This window comes from Pristiophorus japonicus, chromosome 10, assembly GCF_044704955.1.
Source record: "Pristiophorus japonicus isolate sPriJap1 chromosome 10, sPriJap1.hap1, whole genome shotgun sequence".
NCBI lineage: Eukaryota > Metazoa > Chordata > Chondrichthyes > Pristiophoridae > Pristiophorus > Pristiophorus japonicus.
The window spans coordinates 198491200-198513389 of record NC_091986.1 but is presented as its reverse complement, the minus strand read 5'-3'; the positions used below and the strand labels follow the sequence as shown (position 1 = coordinate 198513389).

General features: G+C 41.2%; 1 protein-coding gene across 10 annotated transcripts in view; it reads left to right on the top strand.

The window, feature by feature from the left end:
- herc2 (HECT and RLD domain containing E3 ubiquitin protein ligase 2) overlaps positions 1 to 22190 on the top strand; it is a 286911-nt gene that overhangs the window by 108718 nt on the left and 156003 nt on the right. For 5 of the 10 annotated variants that reach the window (XM_070892461.1, XM_070892460.1, XM_070892459.1 and 2 more), the window contains exons 25-35: positions 1399 to 1502; positions 1759 to 1909; positions 4408 to 4616; positions 9379 to 9511; positions 11119 to 11246; positions 11384 to 11579; positions 14643 to 14735; positions 15679 to 15812; positions 16458 to 16631; positions 16754 to 16890; positions 19582 to 19733. In XM_070892461.1, coding sequence (XP_070748562.1) covers positions 1399 to 1502; positions 1759 to 1909; positions 4408 to 4616; positions 9379 to 9511; positions 11119 to 11246; positions 11384 to 11579; positions 14643 to 14735; positions 15679 to 15812; positions 16458 to 16631; positions 16754 to 16890; positions 19582 to 19733 — 1611 coding nt within the window. The remainder of the gene's footprint in view (positions 1 to 1398; positions 1503 to 1758; positions 1910 to 4407; positions 4617 to 9378; positions 9512 to 11118; positions 11247 to 11383; positions 11580 to 14642; positions 14736 to 15678; positions 15813 to 16457; positions 16632 to 16753; positions 16891 to 19581; positions 19734 to 22190) is intronic. The other 5 variants (XM_070892466.1, XM_070892467.1, XM_070892465.1 and 2 more) reach the window with 1 other exon arrangement.

Below are 22190 nucleotides of genomic sequence, written 5' to 3'. Positions count from 1 at the left end.
ATTATTCTGATATTGTAGGTACAGTACTGATGCCATTTGTATCGAGGTGTGCGAGGGAAGTACCCAAACTCATTGCCTACTTGTAATGCTATGGCCAGTTAATGAGAAAGCTCCAAACAGGCTTACACACAGAGTACTGGTCTTTTGTCCTGCCAAGTGTTCAATGATTTGAAAAGGGCTAACAGGAAAATAGCTTGACTATATAGCTGACTGGACTATTGATCGACTGCACAGGAGATTGTCTTAAGTTTTTTTTTATAAAAAGGGAGGCGTTGGATACTAAGAAAACTGATGCAGGACGCTTCTTTGAGATGACCTTGCTAAGTTTGGAAGAGTGATGGCTGAGCCAATAGTGACAGTAGTTATACTGCTGTTTTTCGAGCCATGCAAGGTATGATCCCAAAAGTGCATTAAAATTGGCATTGGGGCCATCAATCCAAGTAGTGACAGAAGAGTGTTCTAATTCACTCTGCTTGTGTTCTTAAATTTTTAACGGCTTTTTTTAGTCACCCCTTGTCCTATTTCTTTTAATTTTTGTAAATAATGTCTTTCATTTCTTATGACTCATAATTTCAAATACACTAAAAATTATGGCCACTTTTACCAATGTACCACTATTGACAATTTTTTTTTCTTTTCATTCTTACCTGGGACAGGTACAGTTTAATTTACATGTCGACCAGATTACTTGCCTGCTTTTGGGCATGTAAGTATAGGAATTTTGAACCCATATAATGAGATCTGCCTGCCACTGTTCCTTGTTTGTATTGTTGGGTCGTGGAGGATTCCACTTTTTAGGTGGGGAGATATTAACGCTATGAGGTAGAAATTCGTCTCTGGCGGTTGCACAAAATGGGCGATATGGGATCGACCGCCCGCTATGTGCAGCGTCTGATAGTCGGTTCCATTTCAGTCAATGGAACTGAATATTGAGCACCGCGTAAAACGGGCGGCCGATCTAATACCGGCCATTTTGTGGTATCGCGTGAGAAGAATTTCTACCCCTGTGTGTCTTGCCCGCACTCCATGTATGCCTCGTGTTTGCCGATTTAAAAGCGGGGTTGGTTGTGTTTATGGGAAAGTTGGTGGCCAGGGATCTTGTGACTCAAGGAGGTTGTTTTGAGAGTGCAACCCTTGGGGAAGGGGACGAAGTGCTTAAAATTCACCAATTTATATTGGTCGAGTCAAAAAGAACACAATTAGATCCCAATTGTGAAGAGGCCTGTAAAATAAATAGAGTAGCCATTTGCCCATTGGAAAAAAAACACCATCGCAGAATTGCTAAAGCGTTTTGTTAATCCAGACAACGCCAACAGGATTGGTATTTTACAAATGTGTTACTGTTAGAATGCTTCTTTGTTGTAAATGGTGGTCATAGCAGTGTATTTTTGCTTTCAGCTCAATTTGCTGGAGAAGACCCAGTGGTTGCATTAGAAGCTGCTCTCCAGTTTGAAGATACTCGGGAATCGATGCAAGCATTTTGCGTTGGCCAGTATATGGAGGTACAGAAGCATTTAGTAAAACTGCACTAAGATCTGCTCCATTGTTACCTCAATGTTTAATGAATGGGTTAATTGTTCTTGGTTCCCATATTTAAGTACATTTTGAAAAAAAAAATACTGCATCGTATACTAACTACTGTTTATAATGTAAGAAAAATAAGTATAACATTTCTAACCTACTTCAGACTGAGTAAATTGTTTTTTTAAATGTATTTAATAGCTTTTTAATCTCTCTTTCCTTACCTCTCCAAAATAGCCAGATCAGGAAGTAGTCACCACACCAGACCTTGGCAGTTTGTCTTCACCTCTGATAGACACAGAAAGGAATCTTGGTCTCCTCCTCGGATTGCATGCATCATATTTGGGAATGAGCACTCCTTTGTCATCTCTGGAGGTCGAATGTGCCAGTTAGTATGCTGACAATATATAATGCACCAAAGCCCTTAGTTCCGTAATACTTTGAGGATTCCCAGTATTTTGCATCAAAAGTGAAAAGGGTTTAACCCAGTTATTGTGCTAATATCTCCTCTGGTGGTGGTTCTGTACATTTGCCCATGTCAAACGGCTTTAGCTTAGCCCTTCAAAGCACAAGCTTCTATAGTTTTGAAGGTTTTCTTTTAGCGGTTAGGGTCTCACTGTATACTTACTATTAGGATTTTTTTTAATATGAATGGAAGGTGGACATGTCTGTGCTCTAATATAAATGAGAAGTAGTTGGAGGGCCTTTGATGATCGGATATTTAGTGGCTGTTGAAATGGACGGGCATTGTGGGGTTCAGAGAGGCTTTCTTGGTTTGTCTTGCTGAGTGTGGAACAGCATTGACCAGATGGTCTTGCAGCAGGCATTGTGCTGTTCAGATCTGGCTGGACCACATAAAGCATTACCGGATCCTACTTTTGTCTGCCAGAACTGCTCCCTATTCCAGGGTCATTCTGGAATGCAACAATAACCCCCCATTTCTATTCACTGCTGCTAACTGTCTTCTTGAGCCCCTTTCCCCTGTCCTCCTCCACACTTCCCTCCAACAACAACTGCAAGAAGCTCATGCACTTTGTCTCTAAGATTGAGACCATCTGATCAGCTGCCTCTGACACTTCCTTTCCTTCCCTTAGCCTACCGGGCCACATTTCCTCTAAGATTCCCTCCTGCCCGAGCCCTGAACTCACATCTTTCTCCAGTTTCTCTCCAATCTCCCCGCTTGGCCTCTCCACGCTCATCTTGTCCATGAGACCCACTTCCTGCTCCCTCGACCCTATTCCCACTAAACTGCTGACCACCCAACTTTCTTTTCTGGCTCCCATGTTAGCTGACATTGTTAACAGTTCTCAGATGCTGTCCCCCCCCCCTCCTTCAAATCTGCCGTCATCATTCCTGTCCTCCAAAAAAACCCTTGACCCCTCCGTCCTTGCAAACTACCGTCCTATTTCCAACCTCCCTTTCCTCTCAAGTCCTTGAATGTGTTATCACCTCCCAAATCTATGCCCATCTTTCCTGCCACTCCATGTTTGAATCCCTCCAATCCGGTTTCCACCCCTGCCACAGTACCGAAAGGGCTCACAATCAAAATCACGAATGACATCCTTTGTGTCTGTGACAAAATTAAAATATTCCTCCTCGCTTTTCTCAACCTGTCTGCACCCTTTGACACGGTTGACCACTCCATCCTCCTCCACGCCCTTCCACCATCGTCTGGCTGGGTGGGACTGCACTCGCCTGGTTTAATTCTTGTCAATCTAATCGTAACCAAAAAATCACATGCAATGGCATCTGTTCCCGCTCCCGCATCGTTACCTCTGGTGTCCCCCAAGAATCTATCCTTGGTCCCCTCCTACTTCTCATCTACATGCCCCTTGGCAACATCATCCGAAAACACAGTCAGTTTCCACATGTACGCTGATGACATCCAGTTCTACCTCACAATCACTTCTCTAGACACCTCCATGCTCTCTAAATTGTCAGACTGCTTTACCGACACCCTGTACTGGATGAGCAGAACTTTTCTCCAATTAAATATTGGGAAACATAGAAACATAGAAAAAAGACCGAAGCCATTTTCTTCGGTCCCCGCCACAAACTCAGTTCCCTAACCACCGACTCCATCCCTCTCTTTAGCATCTGTGTGAGCCTGAACCACACTGTTCACAACCTTGTGTTTGACCCTGAAATGAACTTCCGACTACATGTCCGCGGCATAACTAAGACCGCCTATTTCCACCTCCGTAACATTGCCTGTCTCCTTACCTGTCTCAGCTCATTCGCTGCTGAAACCCTCATCCATGCTGTTGTTATCTCTAGACTTGACTGTTTCAGTGCACTCCAGGCTGACCTCCCACATTCTACCCTACATAAATTTGAGGCCATCCAAAACTTGGCTGCCCGTGGCCTAACTCGCACCAAGTCCCACTCACCCATCACCCCTGTGCTCACTGACCTACATTGGCTCCTGGTTAAGCACACCTCGCTTTCAAAATTCTCATCCTTGTTTTCAAATCCTCCATGGCCTTCCTATTTCTGATCTCCTCCAGCAGACCCCCACACCCCCACCGAGATATCTGCGCTCCTCAAATTTTGCCCCCTTGAGCATCCCTGATTATAATCGCTCAACCATCGGTGGCCGTGTATACAGCTGCCTGGGCCATCTGCTCTGGAACTCCCTTCCTAAACCTCGACGCCTCTCTACCTCATTTTCCTCCTTTACGATGCTCCTTAAAACCTATCTCTTTGACCAAGCTTTTGGTCATCTGCCCTAAATTATTCTTGTGGCTCAGTGTCAAATTTATGTCTAACACTGCTGTGAAGCACCTTGGTACATTTTACTATGTTAAAAGCGCTATATAAATATAAGTTGTGACATGAAAAACGTGGAGTTGTTTGTAGAATTAATACAATTTCTATATTTAACAGAATGGCTGCAATCTTCCCTTTTCTCCGGTGGCTTGCAGACAAGCCAGATTAATTATAGTTATAATGAGGAGAAAGATGAGGACCATTGCAGCTCCACCACCACGCCAGACAAGGCCAAACTGTATGTACGAAATTTAACACTTGGTGATCACACTCAGCCATTCCTGCAGGCAATTGCAGACAACAATATTCAAGATCACAATGTAAAGGTGCGTGTTGTGTATTTCAAACAATCAGTTTCTGAAAGGTAAAGAGTGCCTCACAGTGCCTGTAGCTGCTTTTATCTGAGACTTAAAATAATTGTCCTCGTTATGCACTTTCTAATGTAACATTAAATTATGTTTTTTGTATAAAATTTGCATAAAAATTCTATGTGGACTAAAGGAAGCTGCTGTGCAAATTGATGTCCAGATTGGGTAGGAGAAGGGCTAATCAGTGGTTTCAATTTATTGCTGGTCACAGGTGTTATGTACCAAGGGCAGACCAATTGACTGAATATGAACTCATTCAAACTGAATTTAAAGTCATTGTAGCGTCAGTATGAGAAACAGTAAGGCTTCAATTGACTGATAGTCACTGCAGTTGTGACCATGGACGCCTGTGTGCCTGAAATCCTGGACACAATGTGATGAGCACCCCTGCACAGGCGCAGTTGGCGGAAACTCGCCATGCCGACCTGGGGGCGTGACAAGTTTCGTGGGCGGGGACTGCTAAGGGCAAATTGACTTCTGACACCACGTAAAAGATCACGGAAATTCTACAGTAAATGGTTATGGGCTCCAGGGAACCTGCACAGTCGGAAGTCGGCTTTTCAATACACAAATCCGCATACGCGCTATTGTGAATGGCCCGCGCGGCCCCAAACAAAATTAGAGGGAACATTGCTATGTGCGTAACTCACGCTTTAAATTCCGAGATCTTTTATGCTATTTCAATCGATTCCGCCCAGATTGCGCTGGTATCTGGGCAGAAACCAAGCGGAAACTCCAGGTCATTGTGTAAATAAACGTTACTTACAAATTTATGGATACTGTTATGAATTCGGGTCTGCTGTTGATAACCTCCTTGGGTTCAGTGATGTAATTCGCTCTGTTAAGTACATTGAGTGCCTTACTTAGATGGGAGTTGACTTGCACTGCTCCATATCTACTTATGTGATAGCATTAACCAGAGATGTAACAAAAACATCTCCTTATGATCTGGACTGGATGCTGGTATCTTTTGCATGTGTATTCAGTCTGTCTCTCTGAAGGCGAACCAAGAGAATATTTGGTGTGGCAAGGCTTGGTACATAGAAACATAGAAAATAGGTGCAGGAGTAGGCCATTCGGCCCTTTGAACCTGCACCGCCATTCATAGAAACATAGAAAATAGGTGCAGGAGCAGGCCATTCGACCCTTCTAGCGTGCACTGCCATTCAATGAGTTCATGGCTGAACATGCAACTTCAGTACCCCATTCCTGCTTTCTCACCATACCCCTTGATCCCCCTAGTAGTAAGGACTTCATCTAACTCCTTTGAATATATTTAGTGAATTGGCCTCAACAACTTTCTGTGGTAGAGAATTCCACAGGTTCACCACTCTCTGGGTGAAGAAATTCCTCCTCATCTCGGTCCTAAATGGCTTACCCCTTATCCTTAGACTGTGACCCCTGGTTCTGGACTTCCCCAACATTGGGAACATTCTTCCTGCATCTAACCTGTCTAACCCCGTCAGAATTTTAAACGTTTCTATGAGGTCCCCTTTCATTCTTCTGAACTCCAGTGAATACAAGCCCAGTTGATCCAGTCTTTCTTGATAGGTCAGTCCCGCCATCCCGGGAATCAGTCTGGTGAACCTTCGCTGCACTCCCTCAATAGCAAGAATGTCCTTCCTCAGGTTAGGAGACCAAAACTGTACACAATACTCCAGGTGTGGCCTCACCAAGGCCCTGTACAACTGTAGCAACACCTCCCTGCCCCTGTACTCAAATCCCCTCGCTATGAAGGCCAACATGCCATTTGCTTTCTTAACCGCCTGCTATACCTGCATGCCAACCTTCAATGACTGATGTACCATGACACCCAGGTCTCTTTGCACCTCCCCTTTTCCTAATCTGTCACCATTCAGATAATAGTCTGTCTCTCTGTTTTTACCACCAAAGTGGATAACCTCACATTTATCCACATTATACTTCATCTGCCATGCATTTGCCCACTCACCTAACCTATCCAAGTCGCTCTGCAGCCTCATAGCATCCTCCTCGCAGCTCACACTGCCACCCAACTTAGTGTCATCCGCAAATTTGGAGATACTACATTTAATCCCCTCGTCTAAATAATTAATGTACAGTGTAAGCAGCTGGGGCCCCAGCACAGAACCTTGCGGTACCCCACTAGATCTTGGTTGAACATTCACCTCACTACCCATTTCCTGCTTTCTCTCCATACCCCTTGATCCCTTTAGCCGTAAGGGCCATATCTAACTCCCTCTTGAATATGTCCAATGAACTGGCAGATATATTCAAGAGGGAGTTAAATATGGCCCTTACGGCTAAAGGGATCAAGGGGTATGGAGAGAAAGTAGGAAATGGGTATTGAGGTGAATGATCAGCCAAGATCTTATTGAATGGCGGTGCAGGTTCAAAGGGCCGAATGGCCTACTCCACCTATTTTCTATGTTTCTATGTACCAAGCCTTACCACACCAAATATTCTCTTGGTTCGCCTTCGGAGAGAGAGACTGAATGCACATGCAAAAGATACCAGCATCCAGTCCAGATCATAAGGAGAAGTTTAAGCTGTGTTATTTCACATTGGGTGAATTTACAGGGCAACACTTATGACTAGCGTCACTGATTTCAATCAGTATAATATGCCTTTGTGTAATAATATAAAATAATGAAGATGTTACACTTCTCCACATCAGTGGTCTTCTTCTTTAATATAGACAGAATAACTCCTCTGCTTTTATGGCCTTCAGCCCTGAGTAGAATCTCATTTCCCTTCAGCCTTCTGCCTTTTTCTGAGCCTGGCTACAGCTTTCACGGCCCTCTGTTTAATAAAAAAGTTTGACTGCTGGTGGCCTTGCTGACTCAGTGCAGAACAGCTTTGAACCTAACCCCTTCTAATCTGCATTGTTTGGTATGACAACATACTGTATATTTATCCACTGGGTCATTGGGCAAGCTTGAAATACTAATTTTTGAGGAAGAGATACTGATGGTGGGGATCTGGGTGCCCCGAGCTGAGTTGCCAACTCCTGTGTCCTCTCTAAGACTGCTTACTTTCATTTGCATTACCTTGTCTGTCACTGCTCATCTGCTACTGAAATGCTCATTCACGACTTTCTCATCTCCAGACTCATTTTACTTTCAATGCGGTTCTGGCCAGGCTCCCCTCTTTCACCCTTCATACACTTCAGTTCAATCCATTGCCAATATCCTATCCTGCACTGAGCCCCGCTCACTCATCACACCTGCCCTCTTGGTTTAATGCCTCAGATTTAAAATATTCAGTCTTGCATTTAAAGTTCTCCATAATCTTGCTCCTTCCTATGTCTAACCTCACTCAGCCCTACAACCGCACCATCCCCAAAATCTCCATTCCCAAGTCTGACTTCTTGTGCATCCCTGCAACCACCCCAGAGGTAGCCATCCTATAGCTGCCTAGGCCCCATGTCTCTGTAATTGCCGTCCCAAATCCCTCTGCCTTTTATTCTCCCTCTCCTTAAAGACCCTTGTTGAATCCCACCTTTTTGTCCAAGCTATTGCTCACAACCCCCCTGCCCCCTCCCCTCCTAATCTTTCCTCCTTTGGCTTGCCTTCTGTTTTTCCTTATTTTCTGTCTGTTGTCTTGGGGCATTTCTCCACATCAAAGGTGCTATATAAATGCACGATAATGCGGTTGCTCCTTTCTAACTGATCTTTGTGAGCCATGTCTGGATGATTATCATGCATTCAAGGCACATATTTGGTATCTAGGAGGCGGGGTGGGGGGGCAAGAATGGATATGCAATACAGAAACAGGCCATTCGGCCCAAATAGTCCATGCTGACGTTTATGCTCCACTTGAGCCTCCTCCCGTCTTTCCTCATCTAAATCTATCAGCATAACTCTCTATTCCCTTCACCCTCATTTGATTTTCTAGCATCCCCTTAAATGCATCTATACTATTCGCTTCAACCACTCCCTGTGATGGCGAGTTCCACATTCTCACAACTCTTTGGGTTAAGAAGTTTTTTCTGAATTCCCTATTGTATATCTTGGTGACTATCTTATATTGATGGTCTCTAGTTATGCTCTTCCCCATAAGTGGAAACATTCTCTCTCTAACTACTCTTTCAAAACCTTTCACAATTTTAAAGACCTCTATTAGGTCACCCCTCAGCCTTTTTTCAAGAGAAAAGAGACCCAGCCTGTTCATCCTTTCCTGATATGTATACCCTCACATTTCTGATATCATCCTTGTAAATCTTTTCTGCACCCACCCTAGTGTCTCTATATCCTTTTAATAATATGGATACCATACTCGAAGTGTGGTCTAACCAAGGTTTGATATAGGTTTAGCATAACTTCTCTACTTTTTAAATTCTTTACCTCTAGAAATAAACCCTCGTGCTTGGTTTGCTTTTTTTTTTATGGCCTTGCTAACCTGTGTCGCAACTTTTAGTGATAAATTATAATAATGCATCAAACTAGTCCCAGCGAATCTTTTTTTAAACCGAAGCCAAGTGTCTTGGCTTGCAGTATAGAAGCTGAAACTTCAATTTTATCTTTAAAAATGATTGTAAAATCTAACTTTGTTTTTTAGAATGACTTGTGTGGAAAAGTGAAGCTGTGTAGTTTTTTTCCTGCATAAAAATAGCTTTACTGAATTTTTAAAGCATTTGATTTGAAGTGAAATGGTGTGTACTGCTTTCCAAAACTTGGTTTTCTTCATTGCTACTGTGTCTGTATTTGTTTATGTTGACCCACTTGTGTTCCATTGGCAGGATTTCCTGTGCCAAATAGAGCGCTATTGCAAGCAGTGTCATCTGACAACACCAATCACTTTTCCTCCCGAGCATCCCGTGGAAGACGTAGGGCGGTTACTCATGTGCTGTCTTCTGAAGCACCAGGATTTAGGTTGGACCCTTTGCTAAATCTTAAACTCCCATTACTGAACATTGAATTATTTTTAATAATTTGCATATCATATTCTGAACTGTTGATGAGCCACAAAATAGCTGATCCAAGAATCTTTTTGCAGATGTAGGTCTGAGCAGATCTCATGGTCTAATTTTCTTTCGGTATCACTAGTGTGTTAGATACGTAGTGCTATCAAAGTAATCTCCACTTCTTATCCTCTGCTACTTGAGACTACAGCCCAAAGTTCTCATTGACTTGCACATTGACCATCTCATCTTTTTAGTGTGTATTCTTTTATAGATGTCATCAGCAAGTAGTCTCTTGTTCCTCACTGGTGTGCTGAGTTGAATTCTAATGTTGCATGAATTGGTAGATGTACGGCCTCATTTTAAAAAAAAATGTTGGTTAGTTCAGATTTGACATTAAGGGGTACATTTTCCAATCAGCGCTGTTTTACTGCTGCCTTTAATCTGCTTACATTAGACTGACCACTGCTGGTATTGAAATAATGCTAATAGGAAAATATTACACCTTGTAATCATGAGTGCACTTGCACTGATGGGAAATCGAAATACTGAGCAAAATGCATCTAATATAAAAGGAAATTCGTCACTGGCAGCATTTGGTTTAATAAAAAAACTTCTTATATTTTGTTTTTTTTTCCCTTCACTCCCCCACCCCCGACCCACCAAGAAAGAGTTTGGGCAGTGTTAGGCTTTAGAGTCTTTCAACTTGAATAGTGAAAATATGAATGACACTTTTATATATAAAAAAAAAAAAATCCTCTGCGGCCAATACTATTGTTCTTCCCCCACCCCAAGCCCCAAAACCAACTGATGCCTTCTGGCTGCACTTGATGTGATGCAAAAATACAGTATAGCCCTTTATTAAAAATATTGGAATCCGCTGTTCTTCATGGAACAAAACTCCTTCAAACAAATGTCTACATCAGTACCTGATGAGATACGGAAAACTATGTGGTGCACGGCAATAGACTTTACAGAGTGGGAAGACACAGAATCACTCAGTGGGTGAATTCCTGATTAGCTACTGGCTGTTAGGCATGAAGAAAAATAGGAGAAGTGATGGAGGGTTAATCTTAGCCAGTTTAAAAAATAAACAGCATGGACAGAGCCCTGTGAGCATGTTACTTGCTTGCTGAACGCTCTAGAAATGTTGGATTGGGATAGAAAGAGGGGAGGGGGAAAAAAAAGTTGCAAAGGTGGAGATGGAGAAGTAAAAAATAAATTACAATATATAACCTGCTGAGTTTGAAATGATTGACAATTATTGGGCATTGAATCTGACATGAGAGTGACTGCTTTCTAAAAGACTAGGCTTTCAGGTAACAGGATTGATTTTTTTTAAAAAAAAGAGAAGGGCAGTGATGTAAGGCGGCATAGTAGCCACTGGGATTCTGGACACCGGTTCGCTATCTTTCCCCTCCACTGCACCCTCCCTCACCCCAGAGTTGATGATCTCAGCCATATTGCAGTGGGAGGCACTGAATGGAATGTTACTGTTATTAAAATTTCCTATTATATCAGTTCACTGTCTGGCTTCAATCTAATTTGTGCTTTTTTTTCTGTGTACACCTGATGCAGGCCATGCAGCTTTGTCTGTTATCAATCAAAGTGCCCTCGGAGTGGATCAAGGAAAGCTCCGAGCCTTGCCTAAATCAGTTGGCGATGTTTGTCGCGTGGTATATCAGGCCAAGTGCTCTTTAATAAAGGTAAATAATATATTTTTTATCTGCTCATATGTAACTTCTTTTCAACAGTTTACCTTCAATGTTACTTTTAAGGTACTGTCCTGTTGGCCATGTTATTTGTTGCAATCTGATTAATCTGTTTTACATTGAACTCTTAGACCCACCAAGAGCAAGGACGTTCCTACAAAGAGGTGTGTGCACCGGTTATTGAACGTCTGAGGTTTTTGTTCAATGAGCTGCGGCCTGCTGTCAGTAACGACCTTTCTATAATGTCTAAACTGAAACTGCTAAGTTCATCGCCTCGATGGCGGAAAATTACCCAGAAAATTATCCGTGAAAGGAGGAGGATGAGAGGTATGCAAAAATAGCAATGATCCCTCTTGGCAAGACTGAAGAATAAAACGCATGCGCCCACACAAAAGGCTTGCATGAAGCGTGCATAATTATACTTGTATATCATATATGTCTGTGAAAAATGCAAGCCATAAATTTGATTAAAAGGTGCTACTCTGTAAAAGTACAGTTTTGGGAGCAAAATTCTTGAACAATTTGAGTTCTACAATAAAGAAGACAATTAACTTTATGGCAATGGCCTTTTTTATATAAACTTTAAACCTTGTCCTGTTAATATTTATATAACCTATTGTAATGTATGCACCAGTGAGGAAGCTCACAGTTTTGAGGAGCTGTTGCACTGTGAGTGGCTTAGCCAGTCACGTGATGTTCACAAGACTCAATAAAACCCCAGTTAATTGAGTTCAGGTTCTCCATGATGTGTGCAGTTGTGAGCCTGGTGGATGAACTGGTAGTGTTCAGTTTGATAAACATTTGCTAATAAACCAGCTAGTTCTTTACAGCAAATGTGTAGCTATGAATTCTTAAGCAAAGACCCATGAAGCAAATACACTACACCTATCAAGTTCCTCATTAAAACATTTAATTTCTTAGTACTTCATGTGAGCAAAAATAAGTTGCAAATTAGATTTAAACATTGACCTCTGTATATAAAACCCATTTGCCTCTCAAGTAGAGGAGATACATTAAAAGCTGCATGATTACAGAAATCATTTGGTTTGGTAAATCAGTGATTTTTTTTTCAACTTAACCTTAGCCCTCACTGTGAAGAGTGAAACATGCACTGAGTAGGCATATTGAACCCATAGATTTTTTTCTTCTGACGCAAGCATAGAAGCAGAGAAACATAGAAAATAGGTGCAGGAACAGGCCATTCGGTCCTTCGAGCCTGCACCGCCATTCAATATGATCATGTCTGCTCGTGCAACCTCAGTATCCCACCCCTGCCTTCTCTCCATACCCACTGATCCCTTTAGCCGTAAGGGCCACATCTAACTCCCTTTTCAATATGTCCAACGAACTGGACTCAACAACTTTCTGTGGCAGAGAATTCCATAAGTTCACAACTCTCTGGGTGAAAAAGTTTCTCCTCATCTCGGTCTATATGGCTTTACCCCTTATCTTTAGACTGTGACCCCTGGTTCTGGACTTCACCAACATCGGGAACATTCTTCCTGCATTTAACCTGTCCAGTCCCTTCAGAATTTTATAAGTTTCTATAAGATCCTCTCTCATTCTTCTAAATTCCAGTGAGTATAAGCCTAGCCGATCCAGTCTTGCCTCATGTGTCAGTCCTGCCATCCCGGGAATCAGTCTGGTGAACCTTCGCTGTACTCCCTCAATAGCAAGCACGTCCTTCCTCAGATTAGGAGACCAAAACTGCACACAATACTCAAGGTGTGGTCTCAACAAGGCCCTGCACAACTGCAGTTAAGACCTCCCTGCTCCTATACTCAAATTCCCTCGCTATGAAGGCCAGCATGCCATTTGCTTTCTTTGCTGCCTGCTGTACTTGCATGCCTATCTTCAATGACTGATGTAGCATGACATCCAGGTTTCGTTGCACCTCCCCTTTTTCTAATCTGTCACCATTCAGATAATAATCTGCCTTCCTGTTTTTGCCACCAAAGTGGATAACCTCACATTTATCCACATTATACTGCATCTGCCATGCATTTGCCCATTCAGCTAACCTGTCCAAGTCCCCCTGCAGCCTCTTAGCATCCATCTCGCAGCTCGCATTGCCACCCAGCTTAGTGTCATCTGCAAACTTGGAGATATTACATTCAATTCCTTCGTCTAAATCATTAATGTATATTGTAAATAGCTGGGGTCTCAGTACTGAACCCTGCGGCACCCCACTAGTCACTGCCTGTCATTCTGAAAAGGACCCATTTATTACCTCTCTTGGCTTCCTGTCTGCTAACCAGTTCTCTATCCACGTCAATACGTTACCCCCAATATCATGTGCCTTAATTTTGCACACTAATCTCTTGTGTGGGACCTTGTCAAAAGCCTTATGAAAGTCCAAATACACCACATCCACTGGTTCTCCCTTATCCACTACTCGTTACATCCTCAAAAAATTCTAGAAGATTTGTCAAGTATGATTTCCCTTTCATAAATCCATGCTGACTTGGACCGATCCTGTCACTGCTTTCCAAATGTGCTGCTATTACATCTTTAATAATTGATTCCAGCATTTTCCACACCACTGATGTCAGGCTAACCGGTCTATAATTACATGTTTTCTCTCCCCTTCCTTTTTTAAAAAGTGGTGTTACATTAGCTACCCTCCAATCCATAGGAACTGAACCAGAATCTGTGGAATGTTGGAAAATGACCACCAATGCATCTACTATTTCTAGGGCCACTTGCTTAAGTACTCTGGGATGCAGACTATCTGGCCTTGGGGATTTATCGGCCTTCAGTCCCTTCACTTTCCCTAGCACCATTTCCTGACTAATAAGGATTTCCCTCAGTTCCCCCTTCTCGCTAGACCCTCGGTCCCCTAGTATTTTCGGGACGTTATTTGTGTCTTCCTTAGTGAAGACAGAACCAAAGTATTTGTTCAATTGGTCTGCCATTTTCTTGTTCCCTATTATGAATTCACCTGATTCTGACTGCAAGGGACCTACATTAGTCTTCAATAATCTTTTTCTCTTCACATATCTATAGAAGCTTTTGCAGTCAGTTTTTATGTTTCCTGCAAGCTTACTCTCATACTCTATTTTCCCCCTCCTAATTAAATCCTTAGTCCTCCTCTGCTGAATTCTAAATTTCTCCCAGTCCTCAGGTTTGCTGCTTTTTCTTGCCGACTTATATGCCTCTTCCTTGGATTTAACACTTTCCCTAATTTCCCTTGTTAGCCACGGTTGAGCCACCTTCCCTTTTTTATTCTTCGGCCATACAGGGATGTCACAACTTAGTTGACTGGCTAGGATGTGTCAGTGAGGAAGACTCATGAACTCAGTCTAGACTAGCAAAAGTTCCCTGAATATTAATCCTCTGTAGAAAGATCAGTTGAAACCAAGATTCAGATTCATTTTTTTTTCCTTCTAGTCAAGAGTCACGATCACTTTCCTGCGATTCTGCCATCGAGATTTTTGGTAGCTTACACATGTGGATTGTTGTTGGCTGATGTTGAAGCTGCAGGTACAGCAAGTAATCAGGAAGGCAAATGGAATGTTGGCCTTTATTGCAAGGGGGGTAAAGTATAAAAGCAGAGAATTCCTGCTACAACTGTACTGGGTATTGGTAAGGCCACACCTGGGGTACTGCATACAGTTTTGGTCTCCGTATTTATGGAAGGATATTCTTGCATAGGAGGCTGTTCAGAGAAGGTTCACTAGGTTGATTCCAGAGATGAGGGGGTTGACTTACGAAGATAGGTTGAGGTAGGTTGGGCCTATACACATTGGAGTTCAAAAGAACGAGAGGTGATCTTATCGAAACATATAAGATAATGAAGGGGCTCGACAAGCTAGATGCAGAGAGGATATTTCCACTTATCGGGGAAACTAAAACTAAGGGACATGGTCTCAGAATAAAGGGCCGCCCATTTAAAACTGAAATGAGGAGGAATTTCTTCTCGGAGGGTTGTAAATCTATGGAATTCTCTGCCCCAGAGAGCTGTGGAGGCTGGGTCATTGAATATATTTAAGGCGGAGATAGACAGATTTTTAAGCAATAAGGGAATAAAGTGTTATGGGGAGTGGGCAGGGAAGTGGAGCTGAGTCCATGATCAGATCAGCCATGATCTTATTAAATGGTGGAGTGGGCTCGAGGGGCCAGGTGGCCTACTCCTCCTATTTCTTATGTTCTTATTGATCATTTTTGTGCAATAGTATTGCATTTGTGAGTCTTGCTAAAACTGACTTGCAACTTAAAAAAAAAAGAAAACTGCATCTCTCTAGCTAACATTTATAATGGCCATGTGCTAAGGCGGCAAGCAAAAGTTTTTTACTTTATGTTGTGTTATTTTGGCTTATTCTTTGTGTGTTTTTTAAAATAAATTTTTGTCCCTTGTATGGAAAATCACCTGTAGTTTTCTTTCCGAACCTGTTTATAATGCTGACTGTGTGGTGACTCTTCACAGTTCCAAAGAAGTCTGAATCTGCTGATGTGGAAGAATCCAAGCTTGAAAACAGTGAGAGTGATGTAGAAGATTCCTGCGTTGTACCTCTTAGCCCTGGAGGTGTGGATAAAAAAGCCATTCCTGTGAAATCAAAGGTAAGAAGGTAACAAAGATTCCTGTTTCATGTGAAGCGTGTATTTTATAAACCTCAAAGTTTGTCATTGTTACATCTGCGGAGTTTTGAAAAATCTTGGGAATGATTGGAAACAAATGGTGACGGTGTATTAGTGTATCCCCATACTTAAAAACCTTTCATGGATGGTTGTAAATTAAATTATGTTTGACTGTATTCTTTAAATATTTCAATTCTCTTGTGCATAAAAATCAAACCAGGTAAATCTTGCCAGTCTTCTCTTTCCCCTCAAGAGCATAACATAAGAAATAGGAGCATGAGTAGGCCATTTAGCCATTTAATAAGATCATGGCTGATCTGATCTTGGCCTCAACTCCACTTCCCTGCCCGCTCCCCATAACACTTGACTCCCTTACACACACACTCTTTAGATACTCGTCTCTTCATAGTGTGTCTCTTTCTTTGTCTTCCATGCTTTCTGTCTCTTTTCTCATTCATTCTTATACTGGCCCAGATTTTCTTGGCGACCTGTGCCATTACAATGACGAACACATTTGGCTGCAAACAAACCTGTGTGCTTTTGAATGTTTTCATTTTGTGAGGCCACCTTCATTCTACAAATAACATGCCAATTTTAATTTGTGTTTTATTCTGCATTGTGATCCAGGACAAGTGGCAGCCCCTTCTTTCTTCCGTAGCAAGTGTTCACAGATACAAATGGCTGAAACACAATGTTCTGGGTTCCTTTCCACAATCGGCATTGATGGCTAATATAGTTGACTTTGCACTGAAAGAAGAGCCAATAGATGTGGAGAAAATGAGAAAATGTCTCTTAAAACAGGTAAGCCAGAGTTTCCCACTGAATGTAAGATCACAATATTGAGAAGATTTCATTTACTGTTACAATTCCTCAACTTTGTGACATGTTTTAAATATTTATTGATCTGTTATTTGCTTTTGCAGTTGGAGAGAGCTGAAGTTCGTTTGGAGGGAATAGACACAATGCTTAAACTGGTATCAAAAAGTTTTTTGCTTCCATCAGTGCAATATGGCATGTTATGTGGTTGGCAAAGACTCATCCCTGAAGGGATAAATATAGGGTAAAAGTGCTTATTTTTTATTTCCTTTTAAGGGGTTACACCTCATATATTTGAAAGTGGTTAGAATAGGAGGACCATCATAGCACAATTTATGGCAGAATTGGTAGTATATTATAATTCTACTTCATGTCATCTAATGGTGAAAAAAATATTCTTGATATGTAGCAAGCTTTCTTGTGGTTTCTTTTTTTGCACAGGAAAGAAATTTCAACACTTATTGGAACTTGAGAAACCTTTGAGCAGGCCGCAGTCAGACAAATTTGTTATTATTCAGTTTGGGTGCAGAAGGCGCACTTATTCCATTCACCATATCAGCAATGGAGCGGAGTTGATGGCCTCCTGTGGTGTAATTTCTAAGATACAGAAAAAGATTTGGGAAATGGGATTAAATGGCATAATTACTGTTGCAAAGCTAGCAATTAGGGACGTGGTAACAGGGCACTTAGAAAATCATATGATTGGGCAGAGTCAATATGAATTTATGAAAGGGAAATCATGTTTGATAAATCTATTAGAGTTTTTTGAGGGTGTAACTAGCAGGGTAGATAAGGGGGGGATCAGTACATGTTGTATATTTGGATTTGCAAAAGGTGTTGCACAAGGTTGGGGTTCGTGGGATTGGGGGTAATATATTAGCTGGACTGAGGATTGATTGACGGGACAGAAAACAAAGTAGGAATAAATGGGTCATTTTTCAGGTTGGCAGGTTGTAACTGGTGGTGTGCTGCAAGGATTAATACTTGGGCCTCAGCTTTTTACAATCTATATCAATGACTTAGATGAGGGACCGAGTGTAATGTATCCAAATTTACTGACGATACAAAGCTAGATGGGAAAGTTAGCTGTGAGGAGGATGCAAAGAGGCTGCAAAGGGACATAGGCAGGTTAAGTGAGTGAGTAAGAGGTTGGGCAAGAAGGTGGCAGATGGAGTATAATATGGGGGTATGTGAAATTATCCACTTTGGTAAGAAGAATAGAAAAGCAGAATATTTTTTAAAAGGTGAGAGCCTAGTAAATGTTTATGCAGAGAGATTTGGGTGTCCTTGTACATGAATCACGGAAAGTTAACATGCAGGTAGAGCAAGTTATTAGGAAAACAAATGGTATGTTAGCCATTATTGCAAAGGGATTGGAATATAAGAGTAAGGAAGTCTTACTGCAATTATTTGGGCTTTGGTGAGAACACACGGAGTACTGTGTACAGTTTTGGCCTCCTTACCTAAGGAATGATATACTTGCCTTGGAGGGGGTGCAACGAAGGTTCTCTAGACTGATTCCTGGGATGAGAGGGCTGTCCTATGTGCTCTGGAGTTTAGAAGAATGAGAGGTGATCTAATTGAAAGATATAAAATTCTTACAGGGATTGACAGGGTAAATGCCATGAGGTTTTTTTTTCCTGGCTGGAGAATCTAGAACTAGGGAGCGTAGTCTCAGGATAAGGGGTAGGCCATTTAGACCTGAGATAAGGAGGAATTTCTTCACTCGGAGGGCTGTGAATCTTTGGAATTCTCTACCCCAGAAGGCTGTGGATACTCAGTCGATGAATATATTCAAGACAGTGATCGAGATTTCTGGACACTAAGGGCATCAAGGGATAAGGGCTAGGACGGAAAAGTGAAGTCGAGGTAGGAGATCAGCCATGATCTTACTGAATGGCAGAGCAGCTGAAGTGACCTGATCACCTACTCCTGCTCCTATTACTTATGTTCTTGATGGCACAGATGTGATGGGTTGAATTATTCTCCTAGAATCATAGAATGATAGAATAGAATAATGCAGTAGGTCATTTGGGCCATAGAGTCTGCGGAAACTCTTTCAATTCAGTAAGATAATTAATTTCCTGCGGTGTGTTACAAGGCCATGACACTAGATTGATTTAACATGACCTCAAACCCAACACGTGTTAAATGCTTTGAAACACATTTCTGGGTTACATGGATGGGGGGATTCTGGGTAGCTTGGCTTGTAGGGCAAGGGGAAGGGAGGGATGCAGCAGAGGCAGCTGAGCAGCTGGCTACTTAGCGACGATAAAGTCCATGAGCTCCTTGCACTTGGTATTGGAGGTGAGAGTGGAGAAGACTGAAAAGGGGGTTTAATGTATATGGTTGGTAGTGGAAAAAAGAAGAGTAGCTATGCATATACATGTGTGTGTGTGTGTGTGTGGATAATATATATATATATATATATATGTGTGTCTGTATGATGGATATTTGGTTATTATGTATTTCATGGTGTACAGCATACTCAGTAGTATAACGTGGTGTTGATAACTGAAGGGGTTTGGAGTTTAAATTGGAATCTCTATTTGTAATAATGAACTAATTTCTCTCTGCTATTAGAGGTTCTGGTCATTGGAAATGTGTTCTATGCGTGGTAGAAAACGCCTACTGCAGCACTGCAACTTATTACTTGGTGTCCACAGATCTGTGTCCAGAGGAAGTTTCCTGTAGGGCTTCATCTGGACAATTGAAATTTGCATTTGCAATTTGGCATAATATGTAGGCTTGACTGATTTGTAAGCTATTTCATGATGCAAGTTTTTTGGAAGGAAATTTATTTCTGAAATGTAAGCTGAGTTACTGAATCATTTTTTCATGTCATCTGATGAGTGAAGTTTGAACTAATACATTTTTCAGTGTCTGATTTTATTCAAGTTATGACGTCATACTAAAATCACAATTCTCTGTTTAGTGAGCCTGTTTCAGACTGCCTAAAAGATGTGGATCTCATTCCTCCATTCAACCGTATGCTACTTGAAGTTACTTTTGGCAAACTTTATGCCTGGGCTATTCAGAACATTCGCAGTATGCTGCTGGATGCACAAGGCAGATTTGATGATCTAGGTAAGAAGGTGCTGTTCAGAAATAATGTAAATAACTTATGAAATGCTTCTTTCAGCAGTATTTACTATTAATAGCTGCTTTGGTAAAAGCAGTGTCATTATTGAATGTGTTAACATTTCTGGGAGGAGTTGAACATTGAGATTTTCTTGGTAAAAGTTAAAAACTCTAGTTCATTTCAGTGCTTAGTTACAGAGAATGAACATATTGAGGCATTCATTCACTTAGCTTCCTGTGTTCAGCTGACAGAGTAACCTAGTTGCTTGAAGTTTCAAAGTCCCAGTACAGTGGTTCAGAATGGTAACTGGACAATAAAAGACACTTTGCATGTAAAAGTCTAAAATACCAGCCTGACTATTCCTCTTTGAGAGCCTCCTGAATTAGACTGGTAATATTACTCTAGGATAATTAGATTTGCATGTTTGCATATTTGTAAATTTATCGCATTCAAGGGATTATAGGAAGAAATATGACCAACTAACATCTGGCAATTTATTGGTGTTTTATCAGTGCACCTGCAACATGCATGCTGTTAAATGGGTCTGTGTGCCCAACACTATGTTGGGATTGACTTCTGCAACCTAGAGCACACTGTCCTTTCTAGCATTTCATACAACATCAAGAATGAAACCTATTGTATGAATGGCATACATCTCCCATATAATACACATGCCATTGTTGCCTTTTATACATGATCTACTGGTAATAAAATTAGTTTTATTGGTTCCACCAGTGAATAAATTTATTAAGGTAGTTAAATGTTGGTTAAGAAAGAAAAATATAGAAACTGCAGAAGCAAAAAGTTGTAAAATGAATCCTTTTAAGCAGGGTTCTGATGGTGAAGTGCGTCCATTATGTTTAAACTTGTTTCAAATGGCCAATTACAAGTCGTCCTTTATATGACATGGCTTTATCAAAGTGAACATGTTTAAGACTCGGTACAGAGAAACAATAGCATTTCATTTCTATTGTGACCCATTATATTTGTTTTCACAGAGAAGAAAAACTATGGCACTACTAACCTGTATGACAAATTTTATTTTCGCTTAATTGGTAGATATATTCAGCTGATGTTGACCTCTATTTTTTTTAGCATGAGTAATCATCTGATATTCCTCTCAACTATTTATTTTCAGAATAGCAAACAAGTTTGTAATGATTTAGCAATATTGTATATTAATAACATTGGATGCACTCAAGTTTAAAAAAAAAAGTTACAATTGAATTAAAAAAATATTTATAGAATATCAGTCCTTTGGCATTGCATTCAGTGCGTGAAGGTGTAATGAGTAAAGTGGGATGTGGGTGAAGGATAATTGGACCAGAAGATGCAGATATAATTCAGTCACCATTTTAAAAGTCGGATTTTTATATATTCCTATTAAAAGTTCCTATATCTATATCTCTAATGGAAAATAGCTCTATAAACTTGTCATAATGGCTTGGATTTTCAGTTGCCCACAAAGATCTAACGATCTCTATAATGTGGATTTCACCTTTCCCAACATTAATTTGATTCTGGCGGCAAGTCTAGGGGATCTCTAAGGTCCAGCAACAGTGATGTCATTAAGCAGGCTAAACAGACAATCACATTGCAGAATTCTCAGACAGCAAACCAGGAAGTAACATTTTTCTAAATTTTACGGAGAGCGAAATAAAAATTGTGACTTACACACGGTATTAAGGTAGAAACTGAAATATCATAAACAAACTTAAAAATAAATACTTTTATTGTATTAAAATAAGGAATATTTATCATCATGACAAATTAAGTTTTCATGGCCAGAGAAGTTGTACGGTAGTCATTATGACTTAGTACACCTTTTTAAAAACCCAGTTCCAACTTATTGAACAAGGCTTAACTTTTTCTGGGGTTTTTAAATCAGCGATATTACAGCATAAAAGGGGAAGTTCTCGTTAACTTCAACAGCGCACGCCGTGGAGAAGCAGGGAATCACCAAAGAAGCTTCTGGACTTCCGCGTTTATTTGCACACATGCTGGCACCGGAAGTTGCTGTCAGTTTCGGCGAATGCTGCCAGTCTCGTCGTGATTACAACCGCAAAATCTGTGCCAATGTAATTACACCTTCTTGCCATTAGTCGTGCTTCATTGCACGGTGAGAGGATGCAATTGCACATGATAAGTTAATGTGGGCAGTTTCCATTGCAAATGTGGCTATATGAATTTATATTACAAAAAGCTGTTGGGATGTGTGCATAAATGTGGCATTTTTAATACTTGAGAAGGATGAGATTGGGTTAACCAAGTTGGTAGCGATGTGGTGGAGGAGGATTTCCTGGAATGTATTAGGGATGGCTTTCGAGACCAATACGTCAAATCAACTAGAGAGCTGGCCATCCTAGAATGGGTGTTGTATAATGAGAGAGGTCTAATCTTGATGTGCGAGGTCACTTGGGGAAGAGTGACCATAATATGGTAGAATTCTTTATTAAAATGGA